The following is a 15,988-nucleotide window of genomic DNA, read 5'->3' on the forward strand; positions in this document are numbered from 1 at the left end:
GCTATTGTTACAGCCCGGGTCCTGCAGGGTGACAGCTAACTGGGGTGAACATGATGAGCAAACCCGAGCAGATACCACCAGCCAGCAGGCAGGAAACTGTAGCAGAAAATAAACAGCAAACATAGGAACCAGCTCTGAGAAAAACAAGCCAAATAATCCTGCGTGTGTCCAATCGACAGGGATTCACTATAGAACATAGAACAGAACAGCACAGGAACAGACCCTTCATAAAACTACGAAAGGTCATGAACAAAGCCCAGTCCCATCACGCAAACCAGCCTCCCATCCATTGACTCTGTCCACACTTCCCGCTGCTTCAGCAAAGCAGCCAGTATAATTAAGGACCCCACGCCCCCCCCCGGACATTTTCTCTTCCACCTTCTTCCACCAGGAAAACGATATAAAAGTCTGAGGTCACGTACCAACCGACTCAAGAACAGCTTCTTCCCTGCTGCTGTCAGACTTTTGAATGGACTTGCCTTGCATTAAGTTGATCTTTCTCTACACCCTAGCTATGATTGTAACACTGCACCCTCTCCTTTCCTTCTCTATGAACAGTACGCTTTGTCTGTATAGTGTGCAAGAAACAATACTTTTCACTGTATACTAATACATGTGACAATAATAAATCAAATAAAAATCAAATTCAGCTGTTGTCGAATATGACGCCAAAGTAAACGAATCCCTTCTGCCCTCTAATCCCTCTATTCCTCGCATATTCATGTGTTTATCTAAAACCCCCTATCGTATCTGCCTGCACCACCATCCCTAACAGTGCATTCCAGGCCCCCACCACCCTCTGTGTAAAAAAACTTCCCCCGCACATCTCCACTGAACCTTTCCCCCCTTATCTTGAACTTGTGCCCCCTTGTAATTGTCATTTCCGCCCTGGGAAAAAGTTTCCAACTGTTCACCTAATCTATACTTCTCAGAAGTTTATAGACTTCTATCAGGTCGCCCCTCAGTCTTTCCAGGAGGAACAATCCCAGTTTACCCAATCTCTCCACATAGTGAATACCCTCCATACCAGGCAACTTCCTGGTAAACCTTTTCTGCACTCTCTCTAACGCCTCCACGTCCTTCTGGTAGTGTGGTGACCAGAATTGGACACAGCATTCCAAATGTGGCCTAACCTACGTTTTATATAACTGTAACATAATTTGCCAACTTTTATTCTCGATGCTCCGTTCGATGAAGACAAACATGCCATATACTTTCTTCACCACCTTTTCCACCTGTGCTGCCACTTTTAAGGATCTGTGGACCTGTACTCCCAGATCTCTCTGTGTGTCTGTGCTCCTGATTGTTCTGCCATTTATTTTATAGCTTCCACCTGAATTGGATCGACCAAAATGCATCACCTCGCAATTGCCCGGATTAAATTCCATCTGCCATTTCTCCACCCAATTTTCCAGCCTATCTATATCCTTCTGATTATCTTCATCAATCACTATCACATCCTGGTAAACCTCTTCTGTACCCTCTCTAAAGCTTCCACATCCTTCCTGTAATGTGGCGACCAGAATTGAACGCAATATTTTAAAAGCTGCAAAATGACATCCTGTCTCTTGTACTCAGTGTTCGACCAATAAAGACAAGCGTGCCATACACCTTCTTTACCACCCTATCGACATGTGTGGCCACTTTCAGGGAGCTATGGACTTGAACCCCAAGATCCGTCTGTACATCAGTGTTGTTCAGGGTCCTGCCATTAACTCTAGACTTACCCTTAACATTCGATCTCCCAAAGTGCGGCACCTCACACTTGCCCGGATTAGCCTCCATCTGTTATTTCTCTGCCCGTATCTGCAGCTGGTCTATATCCCGCTGTATCCTTTGACAACCCTCTACACTCTCCACAACTCCACCTCTCTGTGTCGTCTGCTAACTTTATCTTTATGAACTGTGCACGTGCCAATTACATGCAGCACAGGCTCAGAAATCTGCCTCTTTTGACAGGAATCCACGATATAGCCCCCAGAATATTTACACAGTATCGCACAGATTCTGAATGTTTCGCAGAATAATATAAAAGCAAAATACTGCAGATGCTGGAATCTGAAAGAAACAGAAAATGCTGGAAAATCTCAGCGGGTCTGACAGCATCTGTGGAGAGAGAATGGAGCCAACATTTCGAGTCAGGATCCAGACGCAAAACATTGGCTCTATTCCCTCTCCACAGGTGCTTTTGATTAGATTTGATTTATTATTGTCACATGTATTAACATACAGTGAAAAGTATTGTTTCCTGCGCGCTATACAGACAAAGCATACCGTTCATAGAGCAGGAAAGGAGAGAGTGCAGAATGTAGTGTTACAGTCATAGCTAGGGTGTAGAGAAAGATCGACTTAGTGTCAGACCTGCTGAGATTTTCCAGCATTTTCTGTTTGAACAAAGAATAAAGAAAATTACAGCACAGGAACAGGCCCTTCGGCCCCTCCAAGCCTGCACCGACCATGCTGCCTGACTGAACTAAAACCCCTCCCCTTCCGGGGACCATATCCCTCTATTCCCATCCTATTCATGTATTTGTCCAGACGCCCCTTTAAAGTCACTACCGTATCCGCTTCCACTACCTCCCCCGGCAACGAGTTCCAGGCACCCACCACCCTCTGTGTAAAAAACATGCCTCGTGTGTCTTTGTTTGCGTTGAAGTTGAGCAGAATGTTCTGGACACTAGCTCAATATGTTGGGTGTATCTAAAATTCTTAATTGTCCTTTGCAAGAAAGGAAATACAAATTACTCACTCTCTAATACTGACTGTAGTCTTTAAGGAAGTTCTGAACTCTAAGACAAATAAAAGCTTGACTGATCATTTGCAATTCTACACTTCTGACACCAACCATCAGTTCCTACTTTATAACTAATACTGTGATTTCTGGGAAGCACCGTGGAGTGTTTTCAGGCCATGCCGGGAGTGTAAGTTTGCTGTTTTACTGAGAGGGGGTGGTCTACCTGTTCTTTATACTGCTCTCCGTGTCTTCTCTCATCTTCCACCTGCATCAGAACCTCTTTCAGTTTCTTCTCAGTGCGGCGGGCTGCCTTCGTTGTGGCTTGTTTGTCCCTGCAGAGTGAAAGATGGAGCGTACGAAACTGATCAAGGAACATCATCTTAATAACAACAGGTCAACCAGCTACTGCGGAACAATTTGTCCGGCTGTTGACAGACTTATGTCTATATTTAATTACATCAGGATCTTCTGACACAACAAACATCAATCAGCTGTTTGGATTTAATACTAAATGGATTGCCTTATTAAAGAAGACCCTATTGTCCAATCTGTGGGGATGTACAGACTGTAGAAAAGTTATCCGGTGTACACAGAGGGAGGCACGAGGCTTAATCCTATAATGGTTTAAATCCACAAACATTTGTGAGCACCCATGCAATTGCCAAAATGGAGTTATTCCCACTCCCCTCCCGCAGGACAGGAGGGGAATATAAAGGGGACAGCAACAGCACAAACCTGAAACCCAGTTACAGAACGTGGTAGCTATTGTGCGTTTTACTTAAAGCTGGGAGTATCAGGGAAGAAAGTCAAAGGTTGTTGACCTGTGATTGACCCCGGCATTACATTTCAATGATATTGATGATGCTTCATGAACAAACCGCAATGCTTCTTTCACCAGACGCAGCCGAAGGATGAACTATCTGGAAGCTGCGGCATTCTGGATTTATTATTTGTAAGGCAGGGCGCTACAAGAGAAAATTAAATGCAGTGGAACACCGGCAAGTGAAATAACTCAACAATTCAGAGGGTAAACTTGTTGAACTTACTTCACTTCTGCCTCCAGTTGCTCCTCTAATTGGGCAATCTTTGACTCCAGCGAAGTTATTGTTGATTTGAATTTGGACTTCACCGTGCCCTCCATTTCCTGCAGCTTGGCTTTCAGCTCCTTGTTCTGCCTCTCGAATTGCTGGCGGGCACTCTCGTTCTTCTGATTGGCGCTGCGTTCAGTTGCCAGCTCGTTAGAAAGCTGTTCAGACTGACAACGAGAAAGAGAGTGTCAAAAATCACAACCGTGATGGCACTGGGAGGGCACTCGCCATTGAATCATAGACCCAGAATCCCTACAGTGCAGGAGAAGGCCACAGTGAGTCTTCCAGCCGCTGCCCGGGGTCCCATGAAGCAGTTGATAAATCTGGCAATCCTTTTCCACTGCACTGACAACAATCCCACCAGGTCCTGTCCCCGTAACCCCATGCATTTACCTTCACTAATCCCCCGACACCAAGGGAGAATTTAGCATGGCCAATGCACCCTAACCAGCACGTCTTTCAGACTGTGGGAGAAAACCGGAGCACCCGGAGGAAACCCGCGCAGACACGGGGAGAACGTGCAGACTCCACACAGACAGTGGCCCAAGCCGGGAATCGAACCCGGGTCCCTGGCGCTGTGAGGCAGCAGTGCTAATCACTGTGCCACCGTGCCACCTGGGTCCCCGGCACTGTGAGGCAGCGGTGCTAATCACTGTGCCACCGTGCTGCCCGGGTCCCTGGCGCTGTGAGGCAGCAGCGCTAACCACTGTGCCACTGCTTTCCTTTTTTAATTAAACTTGTTTTTACAACTGTGAGATTTGCCAGATTGTTGTACCACTCACTCTCTCTCTGACACACACGCAGACACACACACAGAGACACACACACACAGAGACACACACACACACAGAGACACACACATACACACACAGAGACACACACACAGAGACACACACACAGAGACACACACACACACACAGACACACACACAGAGACACACACACACAGAGACACACACACACAGAGACACACACACACAGAGACACACACACAGAGACACACACACAGAGACACACACACAGAGACACACACACAGAGACACACACACAGAGACACACACACAGAGACACACACACAGAGACACACACACACACAGTGAGCAGCAGTTACATGTGGAGAGCAGGAAGAGTTGTAGAACCACATTCCGGAGAGAAGATAGCCGGGAAGGAGGAAGAGGAGAGAAAGGACTATCAATGTTGGATGTCTTGAAAATTAAAGGACTCCTTTGGGCTGGAGAGCCCAGTCTGAGCCGAGGAGCTGCCTTTAGGCGGAGCCCACGCACGGTGCTGTTTCTGAATTACATTAGTGTTGTTTTAAAAAGCAAGGTTAGCAGACAATGCACTCAGCCGTCACACCCAGAACCCAATCTGCGGAACATTTTCTCGGAGAATCTTTTTGGAAAAGGATTGCCTCAACAGTGCGACGTAAGTGCCGGATCTTGTTGGGTTTTCCGAATGTGGGTAAACTAGTTTCACCAAATCTTTTTTTTTCACACTGTTCACTCGCAAGCATCCTCGAGCTGCTTTGTGAGTCAGTCAGGGATTGATGGGAAAGGGGCTGTTTATTGGTATTTACTGCAGGCTGCATTGCGGGATATTGTGTTGGTCAATAATCTCAGATACAGGAAATTCAGCCAGATTTATCAACTGCTTCATGGGACCCCGGGGAGCGGCTGGAAGACTCACTGTGGCTGAGGGGGAGGTTCTGAGTTTCTCCATTCTCTTACCTGCTGGACAACCTTCCTCAGACGGTCATTCAGTGCCTCCATGTTGCCTTGTTCCTCTTCCAGCTCTTCCTCCATTTGGGATATTCTGGTCTCCAGACGTCGCTTCTCATCCAAAAGCGCCGACCTGCGACATTTAAAAAAAAAGATGTATAAAAAGGTCAACTTTACAAAATGTGGATGCAGCGCTTTCTGTCTGATCTCACTCGCAAGGCTGCGACCAATGAGGTTTCAGAAAGCATGCGGTATGCTCCACAACACTTAGTGCAACTAATCTTTACGTTTCACTGGAGAAGCCATTTGCTTTCCAATTTGAATAACTGATATTAGAATCATAGAATCCCTACAGTGCAGAAGGAGACCATTTGGCCCATCGAGTCTGCACCGACTCAGCAGCTCACCCAGACCCCTCGCCCTACCCCCACAACTTCACACACTTACCATGGTGAATCCACCTAACGTACACATTTCTGGAGTGTGGGAGGAAACTGGAGCATCCGGAGGAAACCCATGCAAACACGGGGAGAACGTGCAGACTCCACACAGACAGTCATCATAGAATCTACGGCACAGAGACAGGCCCTTTGGCCCAAACTGGTCCACGACGACCAAAATGCCCATCTAAGCTAACCCCAGTTGTCTGCATTTGACCCCTATCCCTCTAAATCTTTCCTATCCATGTATCTGTCCAAATGCCTTTTAAATGTTGTCAGTGTCCCTGCCTCAACCACTCCCTCCGGCAGCTCATTCCACACACGTACCACCCTCTGTGTAAAAAAAAACTGCTCCTCAGGTTCTCATTAATTCTTTCCCCTCTTAACTTAAACCTATGCCCTCTAGTTCTCAATTCCCCAACACTGGGAAAAGGACTGAGTGCATTCACCCTATCCATGCCTCTCACGATCTTATACACCTCTATAAGATCACCCCTCAGTGTCCTACACTCCAAAGAAGAAGGTCCTGGCCCGTCCAATCTCTCCCTATAACTCGGTCCCATGAATCCTGACAACATCCTTGTAAATCGTTTCTGCACTCTCTCCAGTTTAGTAACATCTTTCCTACTGCAAGGTGACCAAAACTGAACACAATACTCCAGGTGCGGCCTCACCAACGTCCTGTACAACTGCAACATAACTTGCCAACTTCGAGGCCGGAGTTGAACCCGGGTCCCTGGCGCTGTGAAGCAGCAGTGTGTTAACCACTGTGCCACCGTGCCGCCCCTTACACCTAGATTGCATTCCAGAAACCACTTCTGATGTGACCTGACTGAAAATTATTTTGGACTCTGTTTAAAGTTTGGTTTTATTAATATAATGTCATATTTTCAGGCAGGGCTGAAAACATTTCCAAAACACGCCCTCCCATTTCACAGATATGGTGATCAAGGTGTTAAAGCCAATCGATTATTTTAATATGGATTGGAATTGAAAACAAAGACACAAGAATCCAAAGAAATAAAAGGTCTTTCTGCGACGTACTTTCCAGATACATGTCCCGCCAATTCCTCTGCTAACTCTTCCTTCTCCTGCTCAGCGTGACGCCGGGACCGTTCTGCCGCTGCCAAGTCCTGGGGAGAGAAATGGTGAAAAAATTCACTTCATCAAAATGAATATTTCACATTGGAGACACGAACAAAGCACCACCCACCAGCCCCCCACCCACCCACCCACCCGCACAGCCCCCCACCCACCAGCCCCCCACCCACCCACCCACCCGCACAGCCAGCCACCCACCAGCCCCCCACCTACCAGCCCCCCACTCACCCACCCACCCGCACAGCCCCCCACCCACCAGCCCCCCACCCACCCGCACAGCCCCCCACCCACCAGCCCCCCACCCACCCGCACAGCCACCCATCCACCCACTCACCCGCCTGCCAGGTCTTTACCCCATTTTTGGCCCTGAATGTTTTCATAGAATCATACAATCCCTACAGGGTAGAAGGAGGCTATTCGGCCCATCGAGTCTGCACCGACCACAATCCCACCCAGGCCCTATCCCCATAATCCCACACATTTACCCTAGCTAGTCCCCCTGACGCCAAGGGGCAATTTAGCACGGCCAATCCACCTAACCAGCACATCTTTCGGACTGTGGGGGGAAACCGGAGCACCCGGAGGAAACCCACACAGACACGGGGAGAACGTGCAGGCTCCACACAGACAGTGACCCGAGACCGGAATTGAACCCGGGTCCCTGGCGCTGTGAGGCAGCAGTGCTAACCACTGTGCCACCGTGCCACTATTCTCCTGACCTTTCCAATAAATGAACCACCTGGAAACCCAGATCCCTGCGTGACCTCATTTATGATGTAGAGATGCCGGCGTTGGACTGGGGTGAACACAGTAAGAGTTTTGACTTTAACCTGGTGTTGTTAAAACTCTTACTGTGACCTCATTTACCCCCTGATCTTTACCTCTTGCACTTGCAGCAGATCAGCCTCCAGACTCTTGGCTTTCTTCTCGTTCTCTTTTGCCTGAGCCAAGACGTCTTCCCTCGCGCTCCGAGCATCTTCAAGCTCTCGCTGGTAATCCTTCATCTGAGCCTGTCATCACACAAAGTAGACTTTTTTTTATTTGCTGAGATTTCACCCTAACCAATCACGCTCACCGATCAGTTGTCTTAAAATAGATGAACAGAAATGAATTTTCTTTAGGATCTGGACGCTATATTACCTTCTTTTAGTGTTTGATGTGGGGGCTTCTGAACTGTGTGTTATTACACAATATGATTAGTAATGGGGGTTACACTGCGTATTCTCTGGTTTTATTTCAGCCAGTTTGGAATTGGCTCCAGTTGGTCAGACTTCACCCACCTGGAGTTTTTTGAGTTGTTTCATGGCATCTTCACGACCCTTGATGGCAACTTCAACCTGACCTTCGAGGTCACTTAAATCAATCTCCAACTTCTTCTTGGCTGCGGCAGCCACCGTGCGCTGCTTACGCTCATCTTCCAGTTCACTCTCAAGCTCATGGACCTTAGTGGAAACAAAGTTTGATGTTGTGTCTTTAATATTCCTCACTGACTTCAGAGATCCGTTATGTTCACAGTACAATCCCCGTCGTTTTACTAGCCACCCTTACCTCTCTGCAGTCTCTTATTTATTGGTGTTTGGGGGATAACTATCACCTCATCAATGTCTTTTTTACATTTTAAAAAGGAAGGGACACCGATATCGGAAATGGATTAACTGGGGTTAATCACCATTTAAAATTTCAGCTTTACAACCACACCCCCGACACCCCCCCCCCCCCCCCCAATCTCCCTCCTCTCTACCCACCCCCACAACTCTACCCACTCCCCTCCACCCCCAAACTCCCTCCTCTCTACCCACCCCCACAACTCTACCCACTCCCCTCCACCCCCAAACCCCCCACCCCACCCCCTCAACTCTACCCACCCCCCAAAACCCCTCCACCCCCATCTAACCTACACATCTTCAGCGTGTGGGAGGAAACCGGAGCACCCGGAGGAAACCCACGCAGACACGGGGAGAACGTGCAGACTCCACACAGACAGTGACCCAAGCCAGGAATTGAACCCGGGTCCCTGGCGCTGTGAGGCAGCAGTGCTAACCACTGTGCCACCCATGTACAAATGGGCATTTTAGCTCGAGGTAAAAGTAGTCAGATTATCGGGGCAGAAACGCGAGTGCTGACTGTATTGTGCTCGGGGATCGGTGTACCTGCTTCACCAGCTGCCTGCGCTTCTCTTCATTCTGTTCATCCCGGGCCTGCAGTTCACGTTCAAACTGTGTTTTCAGAGCTTGCAAATTCACTTCCAATCGTAACTTGGCATCTTCTGTGGCCTGCAGTTCATCTTCAAGTTCCTCCAGCTGGGTCTTCATCTCCTCTACTTGCTGATCCAAAGCGCGTTTAGACTTCTCCAGGTCGTGCACCTTCCAGTTCAGAGACAGAAGGCGGGGAATGAATTATTTGAACGGACAAAGTCCAGAGCAAAAGAGAAATTAAACTGTGAACCATCCTTTCAGAAAGACCAGCATCATTTTCTAAAAAGCAGCACTGTACTTTCAGTTTATTGAATGTTAAAAATCACAATCTCTCACCCAGCTTGGATATTTAAACCTTTGTTTCAATGTAATCACGCACTACCAGACTCATAGAATCCTACTGCACAGAGGAGACCATTCGGCCCATCGAATCTGCACCAACCACAATCCCACCCAGGCCCTATCCCCATGCATTTACCCTAGCTAATCCCTCTGATACTAAGGGGTAATTTAGCATGGCCAATCCACCCAAGCTGCACATCTTTGGAGTGTGGGAGGAAAGTGGAGCACCCGGAGGAAACCCACGCAGAGAAGGGGAGAATGTGCAGACTCAACACAGATAGTGACCCGAAGCCGGGAATCGAACCCGGGTCCTTGGCGCTGAGAGGCAGCAGTGCTAACCACTGTGCCACCGGGCCGCTCTCCATCAGAATGGAGAGAGTGCTTGCTTCTTTTTGTTAACAAATAAACTAAATCAACAAACTGTGGAATATGGAGAAAGCGTATGTGTTTTGCACGGTGGTGGTGTGTGTCCGTGTATGTGGACGTGTGTGTGTCTGAGTGCATGTCTGGTGTGTGGACACGTGTTTGCATGTGTACGTGTCCATGTGCATGTGTCATGTGTCCATGTGTATGTCTGGTGTGTGGCCATGTGTGTGTACGTGTGTGCGCACGCATGCGCTGCATGTGCGCAGACACGTGCGTGTTTGCACATGTGCATGTGTCCATGTGCATGTCTGGTGTGTGGCCATGTGTGTGCATGGGTGTGTGCTTTGCACCATATGTGCATGTGTGCATGTCTGGTGTGTATTTGGGAATGAAGTTCCAAATCTTTGCTCTGCCACCTCCCTCTATATTGAGCCATATTCGCTACTGCCTGTTGCTATGGAGCAATGAGGGCCCTGATTAATTCATGGTTGGCCAAGATCAGAATGGGATTGGAACTGGCAGTTTGCTCTGGTTGGATGGAGAAACCCTTTCCCACGTCAGGCCCTCCCCGAGACCGGGGAAACGGCTTTAGCACTGGTAAAAGCATCGTCTGTTCAAATGGGGATTTCAATTTTAAATGTTGGTCCAAAGGCCTCTCTCCAAAAATCCATTTGGTATTAACTCGAAATCAAACAAAGTCTTGGTTTACTTGTACACTGGAACTGACAACTCAGCCTGTATTGCCTCAATGTTATAACCATCGAACAAATAGCTGAAGGGTTAGTTGAAGGGGGGGCCTCGATTTTGACGACCTCTCTCTTCCCCCTTGTCTCCAGCCCATGTTGGATTCCACATATTTACTTACATTCTTGCCTACATCATCCTTGGAGCTCATGATATCCTCCATCTCCACTCGCAGCTGCTTATTGACCCGTTCCAGGTCCTCCTTAGATTGCAAGGCCTCGTCCAGAGCGCGCGTCAACGCCAGGGCCCTTGTCTCCTTTTCACGAGCGTCAGCCTCTGCCCTGTCCCTCTCATCTGCATATTTCGCAGAGACATTCTTCTCTTCTGCCAACATCTGAAAGAGTGAAGATAGCACATCTTAGTTGGGAATTATTCAGGTTCTATATCAGATCAAGCTTCAGAGTTTGGGGTATTTTAAGTAAGGAGTCATTAATTTTAAATCAAAATTCAATCCTGAAAAACATCAGTGGTGAATTGTAGGAATAACAGGAAAATGTATTTGGCCTAAATGTTGACATAGCCTCATTATAAGAAGGATGTGATTGCACTGGAGGGGGTCCAGAGGAGATTTACCAGGATGTTGCCTGGGATGGAACATTTGAGCTAGGAGGAGGGACTGGATAGACTTGGATTGTTTTCTCTAGAGCAGAGAAGGCTGAGGGAGACATGCTTAGAGTGTATAAGATTATGAGGGGTATGGACAGGGTGAGTAGGGAGCAGCTGTTCCCCTGGGTCGAGGGGTCAATCACGAGGGGGCAGAGTTTTAGGGTGAGGGGCAGGAGATTCAGAGGGGATTTGAGAAAACATTTTTTCACTCAGAGGGTGGTGGGACTCTGGAATGCACTGCCTGGGAAGTAGGTGGAGGCCTGAAACCTTACAAACCCTAGGGCGGCACGGTGGCCCAGTGGTTAGCACTGTTGTCTCACAGCGTCAGGGACCAGAGTTCAATTCCGGCCTTGGGTCACCGTCCATATGGAGTTTGCACATTCTCTCCATGGGTTTCCTCCGGGTGCTCCGGTTTCCTCCCACAGTCCAAAGATGTGCGGGTTAGGTGGATTGGCCATGCTAAATTGTCCCTCAGTGTCAGGGGGATTAGCAGGGAAAATAAGTGGGATATTTGGGATAGGGCCCAGGTGGGATTGTTGTCGGTTCAGACTTGATCGGCCAAATGTCCCCCTTCCGCACTGTAGGATTCTACGAATGTTTAAAAGATATTTGGATGAGAACTTGAAATATCAGCACATTCAAGGCTTTGGGAAAAGTGCAAGGAAAGGGGATTAGCGCATCTTTAGAGGTAGATATTGTCGGTACAGACTCGATGGGCCGAAGGGCCTTTTCTGTGCTGTAAGACTCTATGGGCGGAATTTTATGGCCTCACCTCGGGCGAGATTGTAAAATCCCGCCCGAGGCCAATTGAGATTTCCGTTCAGGGGAAGGAGTCCGGGCAGGCAAGCTTGTAGGGTTTTGGCCAACGACTTGATAACTGGTCTGTTGTGGAGGAAAATATTTACCTGATCAAATTTCTTTTGTTTCTTCTCCAAATTGGAAACGAGTTGTCGCTGATTGTCGAGGTCGACAAGGAGGTCGTCAAGTTCCTGTTGCAGTCTGTTCTTTGTCTTCTCCAACTTGTCATAAGCCGCTGCCTTTTCTTCAAAGTTCTGGGTAATTGCTTCAATTTCCCGCTGAAGTTTCTTCTTTCCCTCTTCAAGACCTTCCAGTGCAGATGCATCATCATTCAACTTCTTCTTGGCATCGGACAGCTGTGAAGAAATCAAGGCTTTAGTAATAAAGCACAGCTTTGTATTTACAAAACATTTTATTTTTTTTATTCATTCGTCATGGGCGTCACTGGTTGGCCAGCATTTATTGCCCATTTCTAGTTGCCCTTGGAGGGCAGTTGAGAGTCAACCACATTGCTGTGGCTCTGGAGTCACATGCAGACCAGACCGGGTAAGGACGGCAGATTTCCTTCCCTAAAGGACATTAGTGAACAAGATGGGTTTTTCTCGACAATCGTTTCATGGTCATCAGTAGATTCTTAATTCCAGATATTTTTTATTGGATTCAAATTCCACCATCTGCCGTGGCAGGATTCGAACCCAGGTCTGTGGAACATTAGCTGAGTTTCTGGATTAATAGTCTAGCGATAATACCACTAGGCCATCGCCTCCCCGCTATTAGGTACTTGGCAAGTTCCAAAGTGCTTCAGAACCAATCAACTACTTCTTGACGCAGCCGCTGTTATTATGTGAACAAATGTGGCAGCCAATCCATGCACTGCAAGATCCCACAACCGGTGGCTGGATGTGGGATGCTGTTTGTGGAGGGAATGTTAATATCCATACAGTATGAGAATCTGGAGCGTTATTGGTGTGTGTAAATATCAATATCTCCCATTTGGGAAATGAACTGGAAGTGTCATTGCAATATTCATGGAAACATAGAAGATAGGAGCAGGAGGAGGCCATCCGGCCCTTCGAGCCTGCTCCGATCATCCAACTCAATAGCCTAATCCTGCTTTCTCCCCATAACCTTTGATCCCATTCGCCCCAAGTGCTATATCCAGCCGCCTCTTGAATACATTCAACTTTTTGGCATCAACTACTTCCTGTGGTAATGAATTCCACAGGCTCACCACTCTTTGGGTGAAGAAATGTCTTATCTCCGTCCTAAATGGTCTACCCTGAATCCTCAGACTGTGACCCCTAGTTCTGGACTCCCCCACCATCAGGAGTATCCTGCCTGCATCTACCCTGTCTAGTCCTGTTAGACTATAACATTTCTACAGTTCTAATCAAAGCAACTTACTATATCCAACGATGGCAGATAAATAATTATTTGAGGCTAGCCACCTACAAACAGACTGATTTTTCCCTGCGGATGCGCGAATCCAATTTCAAGTTTACTGGGTTGAAAGGTGATCTGGGTAGTTCGAAATAGAATTGAAGTCATTCTATTTACCTGCACTGTCAAAGTGGATATCTGACGTTCCAGGTTCCTCTTGGCTTCTCCCTCTTCATCCAATTGCTCTTGAAGGTTGTTCTTATCATCCTCCAGTTGACGCAGTCGGGTCGACAAGTTCAGCTTCTGACGAGTCTCTTCCTGGAGCAGTTCCTATAGAAAAACAAAAACCAGATATATTTATGATTTCATATAAAACATAAAGTTAACAGGTTATCAAAATAAATAGTGGGCGAGATCTTCCAACGCTTCACGCTGGTGGGATCTTCCAGTCCCGCTGACGGCACGCTCCCACTGTGTATTTCCCGGTGGTGTAGCATGGGGAAATCCCATGGATAGCGGCGGGACCAGAAGATCCTGCCACTGGCCAAATACGGGCTGCCTCCCGCTTGCAAGAAACACGCCGTGGGGAGGGGTCCAGAGAATCCCGCCAAATACTTTTCCACAAAGATATTGGGGGTAGTTTTCCTGTCCCGCCTGCCACAGGAATCGCAGCGGGCAGGGTGTGTGGGGGGAGGGGGTGCGCAGACCATGCAAAGGTCCGTTGACCTCGGGTGGGATTTTCCAGTTTTGGGGTGAGCGTGGCTGGAAAATCCCGCCCTTTATTTCAATTTGTTCAGCGAATGTACAAAAACTTTCAGAGCTGCAGGAATGTTCCTTTGAGCTGAAAAGCATAAAATATTACAATAGAGGGGGTTCAGGATTAAAACACTGATGGAGACTGAAAGGAGGAAGGTTTTTAAATAATCATTTTCTCAGTAATTTTGCTTGTTAGAATGTTTAAAGAGTTGATGGAGAAGGTATAGCCCATTGACATTTCCCTGCACTATCGCCTACATAGTTTTTGTAATTTTCTCATGGATTGTCCCTTGTTAAAAGCTGCTCTTACCTGTGTGTCCTGTAGCTGTGAGCTGAGACTGGACACATCCTTGGCGAGTTTAATCGACTTGCTCTCAGCGTCATTCAGAATGGTGGTGACATTGTCGAGCTCACCCTGCAGTGGGGGAAACAAGGGCAAAATAGATCATTAGTGGCGAGGCTTATTTTTTACTTCTGTTCCAATTTTCGTTCCTCCTTTTCGTAAAGGTATTAATTTATTGTTATATCAGAACTGGCGCCTGCAAATTCCTCACTCGGGCATCCATCAATTCGGCATCCACTCTGCCCATCCACTCCGTGCCAGCCTGTGCTGCAGGCGGGCCAGCCCATTGGCCAGCTGCTCTGTCAGTCTCAGCGGCACCAAGGGGGCATTAGTGGCCGCTACTGGAACTGCAGGCAGGAAGGAGAAGGCCACCCAATGGATCCTGGCAACAGGTCTTGGTCGGGGAGGGTTTGGCCTGGCTAGGGATAGGGGAGGGAGTGGGGGTTGGCTGGTTTAAGGTAAAAGATGGATAGGAGGAAAGGAGGAGGGTTCTATCTTTGTGGGGCCGAACCCCAATCCGCCAAGACAAGCCCCCGAAGACAGTGCTCCCCCTTCCTTCTTCACTTTGTGAATGTAGCCCAATCCATCACGCAAACCAGCCTCCCATCCATTGACTCCGTCTGCACTTCCCGCTGCCTCGGCAAAGCAGCCAGCATAATCAAGGACCCCACACACCCTGGACATTCTCTCTTCCACCTTCTTCCATCAGGAGAAAGATACAAAAGTCTGAGATCACGTACCAACCGACTCAAGAACAGCTTCTTCCCTGCTGCTGCTGTCAGACTTTTGAATGGACTTACCTTGCATTAAGTTGATCTTTCTCTGCACCCTAGCTATGACTGTAACATTCTGCACTCTGCCCTTTCCTTCTCCCACATGTACTCTATGAACGGTATGCTTTGTCCGGATAGCGCACAAGAAACAATACTTTTCACTGTATGTTAATACATGTGACAATAAATCAAATCAAAGTGTTTCTTAAAAACCAGGCTGACCACTGTCAATCCACCCACGACAGCTATGGGCAGTATATTAAATATGGCGGGCAGATGGTGATTGAGGCACCTGCCCATTCCCCCACCTATTATGGAGGTGACCTCAGGGTGAGTGGGAAGGTCTAATGTATGTGATCTCCTGTTGTAAATGCATCCCACAGAAAATGCAGCCCCTCGTCCCTGTCCTCAGCACCGTGTGTAACAGACAGTTTGGGAACCTCTATTCCTCTCTTGAATAATAAAAGAGATACAACTTTTACTGTTCTGCCGCCACGCTGAGGAGAAGCATTCTTCCAGAAACTAGTCAACACTCCTGACTTCACAAGCAGAGTACTCGGTCGGGCAATTTGATAGGGGTAGAAATCCGTGGAATGAATTATGTT

The 15,988-nt window shown here is 47.8% G+C and overlaps 1 protein-coding gene across 2 annotated transcripts in view; it reads right to left on the reverse strand.

Annotated features, from left to right (window-relative positions):
- Window positions 1-15,988, reverse strand: part of myh11b (myosin, heavy chain 11b, smooth muscle) — a 169,961-nt gene that overhangs the window by 10,260 nt on the left and 143,713 nt on the right. For both annotated transcript variants that reach the window (XM_078240910.1, XM_078240911.1), the window contains exons 29-39: window positions 14,578-14,682; window positions 13,689-13,841; window positions 12,239-12,487; window positions 10,849-11,061; window positions 9,231-9,443; window positions 8,361-8,522; window positions 7,962-8,090; window positions 7,024-7,112; window positions 5,549-5,672; window positions 3,781-3,989; window positions 2,958-3,066 (exon numbers count right to left, since the gene is read on the reverse strand). In XM_078240910.1, coding sequence (XP_078097036.1) covers window positions 2,958-3,066; window positions 3,781-3,989; window positions 5,549-5,672; window positions 7,024-7,112; window positions 7,962-8,090; window positions 8,361-8,522; window positions 9,231-9,443; window positions 10,849-11,061; window positions 12,239-12,487; window positions 13,689-13,841; window positions 14,578-14,682 — 1,755 coding nt within the window. The remainder of the gene's footprint in view (window positions 1-2,957; window positions 3,067-3,780; window positions 3,990-5,548; window positions 5,673-7,023; window positions 7,113-7,961; window positions 8,091-8,360; window positions 8,523-9,230; window positions 9,444-10,848; window positions 11,062-12,238; window positions 12,488-13,688; window positions 13,842-14,577; window positions 14,683-15,988) is intronic.

This window comes from Mustelus asterias, chromosome 23 (assembly GCF_964213995.1).
Source record: "Mustelus asterias chromosome 23, sMusAst1.hap1.1, whole genome shotgun sequence".
Taxonomy (NCBI): domain Eukaryota; kingdom Metazoa; phylum Chordata; class Chondrichthyes; order Carcharhiniformes; family Triakidae; genus Mustelus; species Mustelus asterias.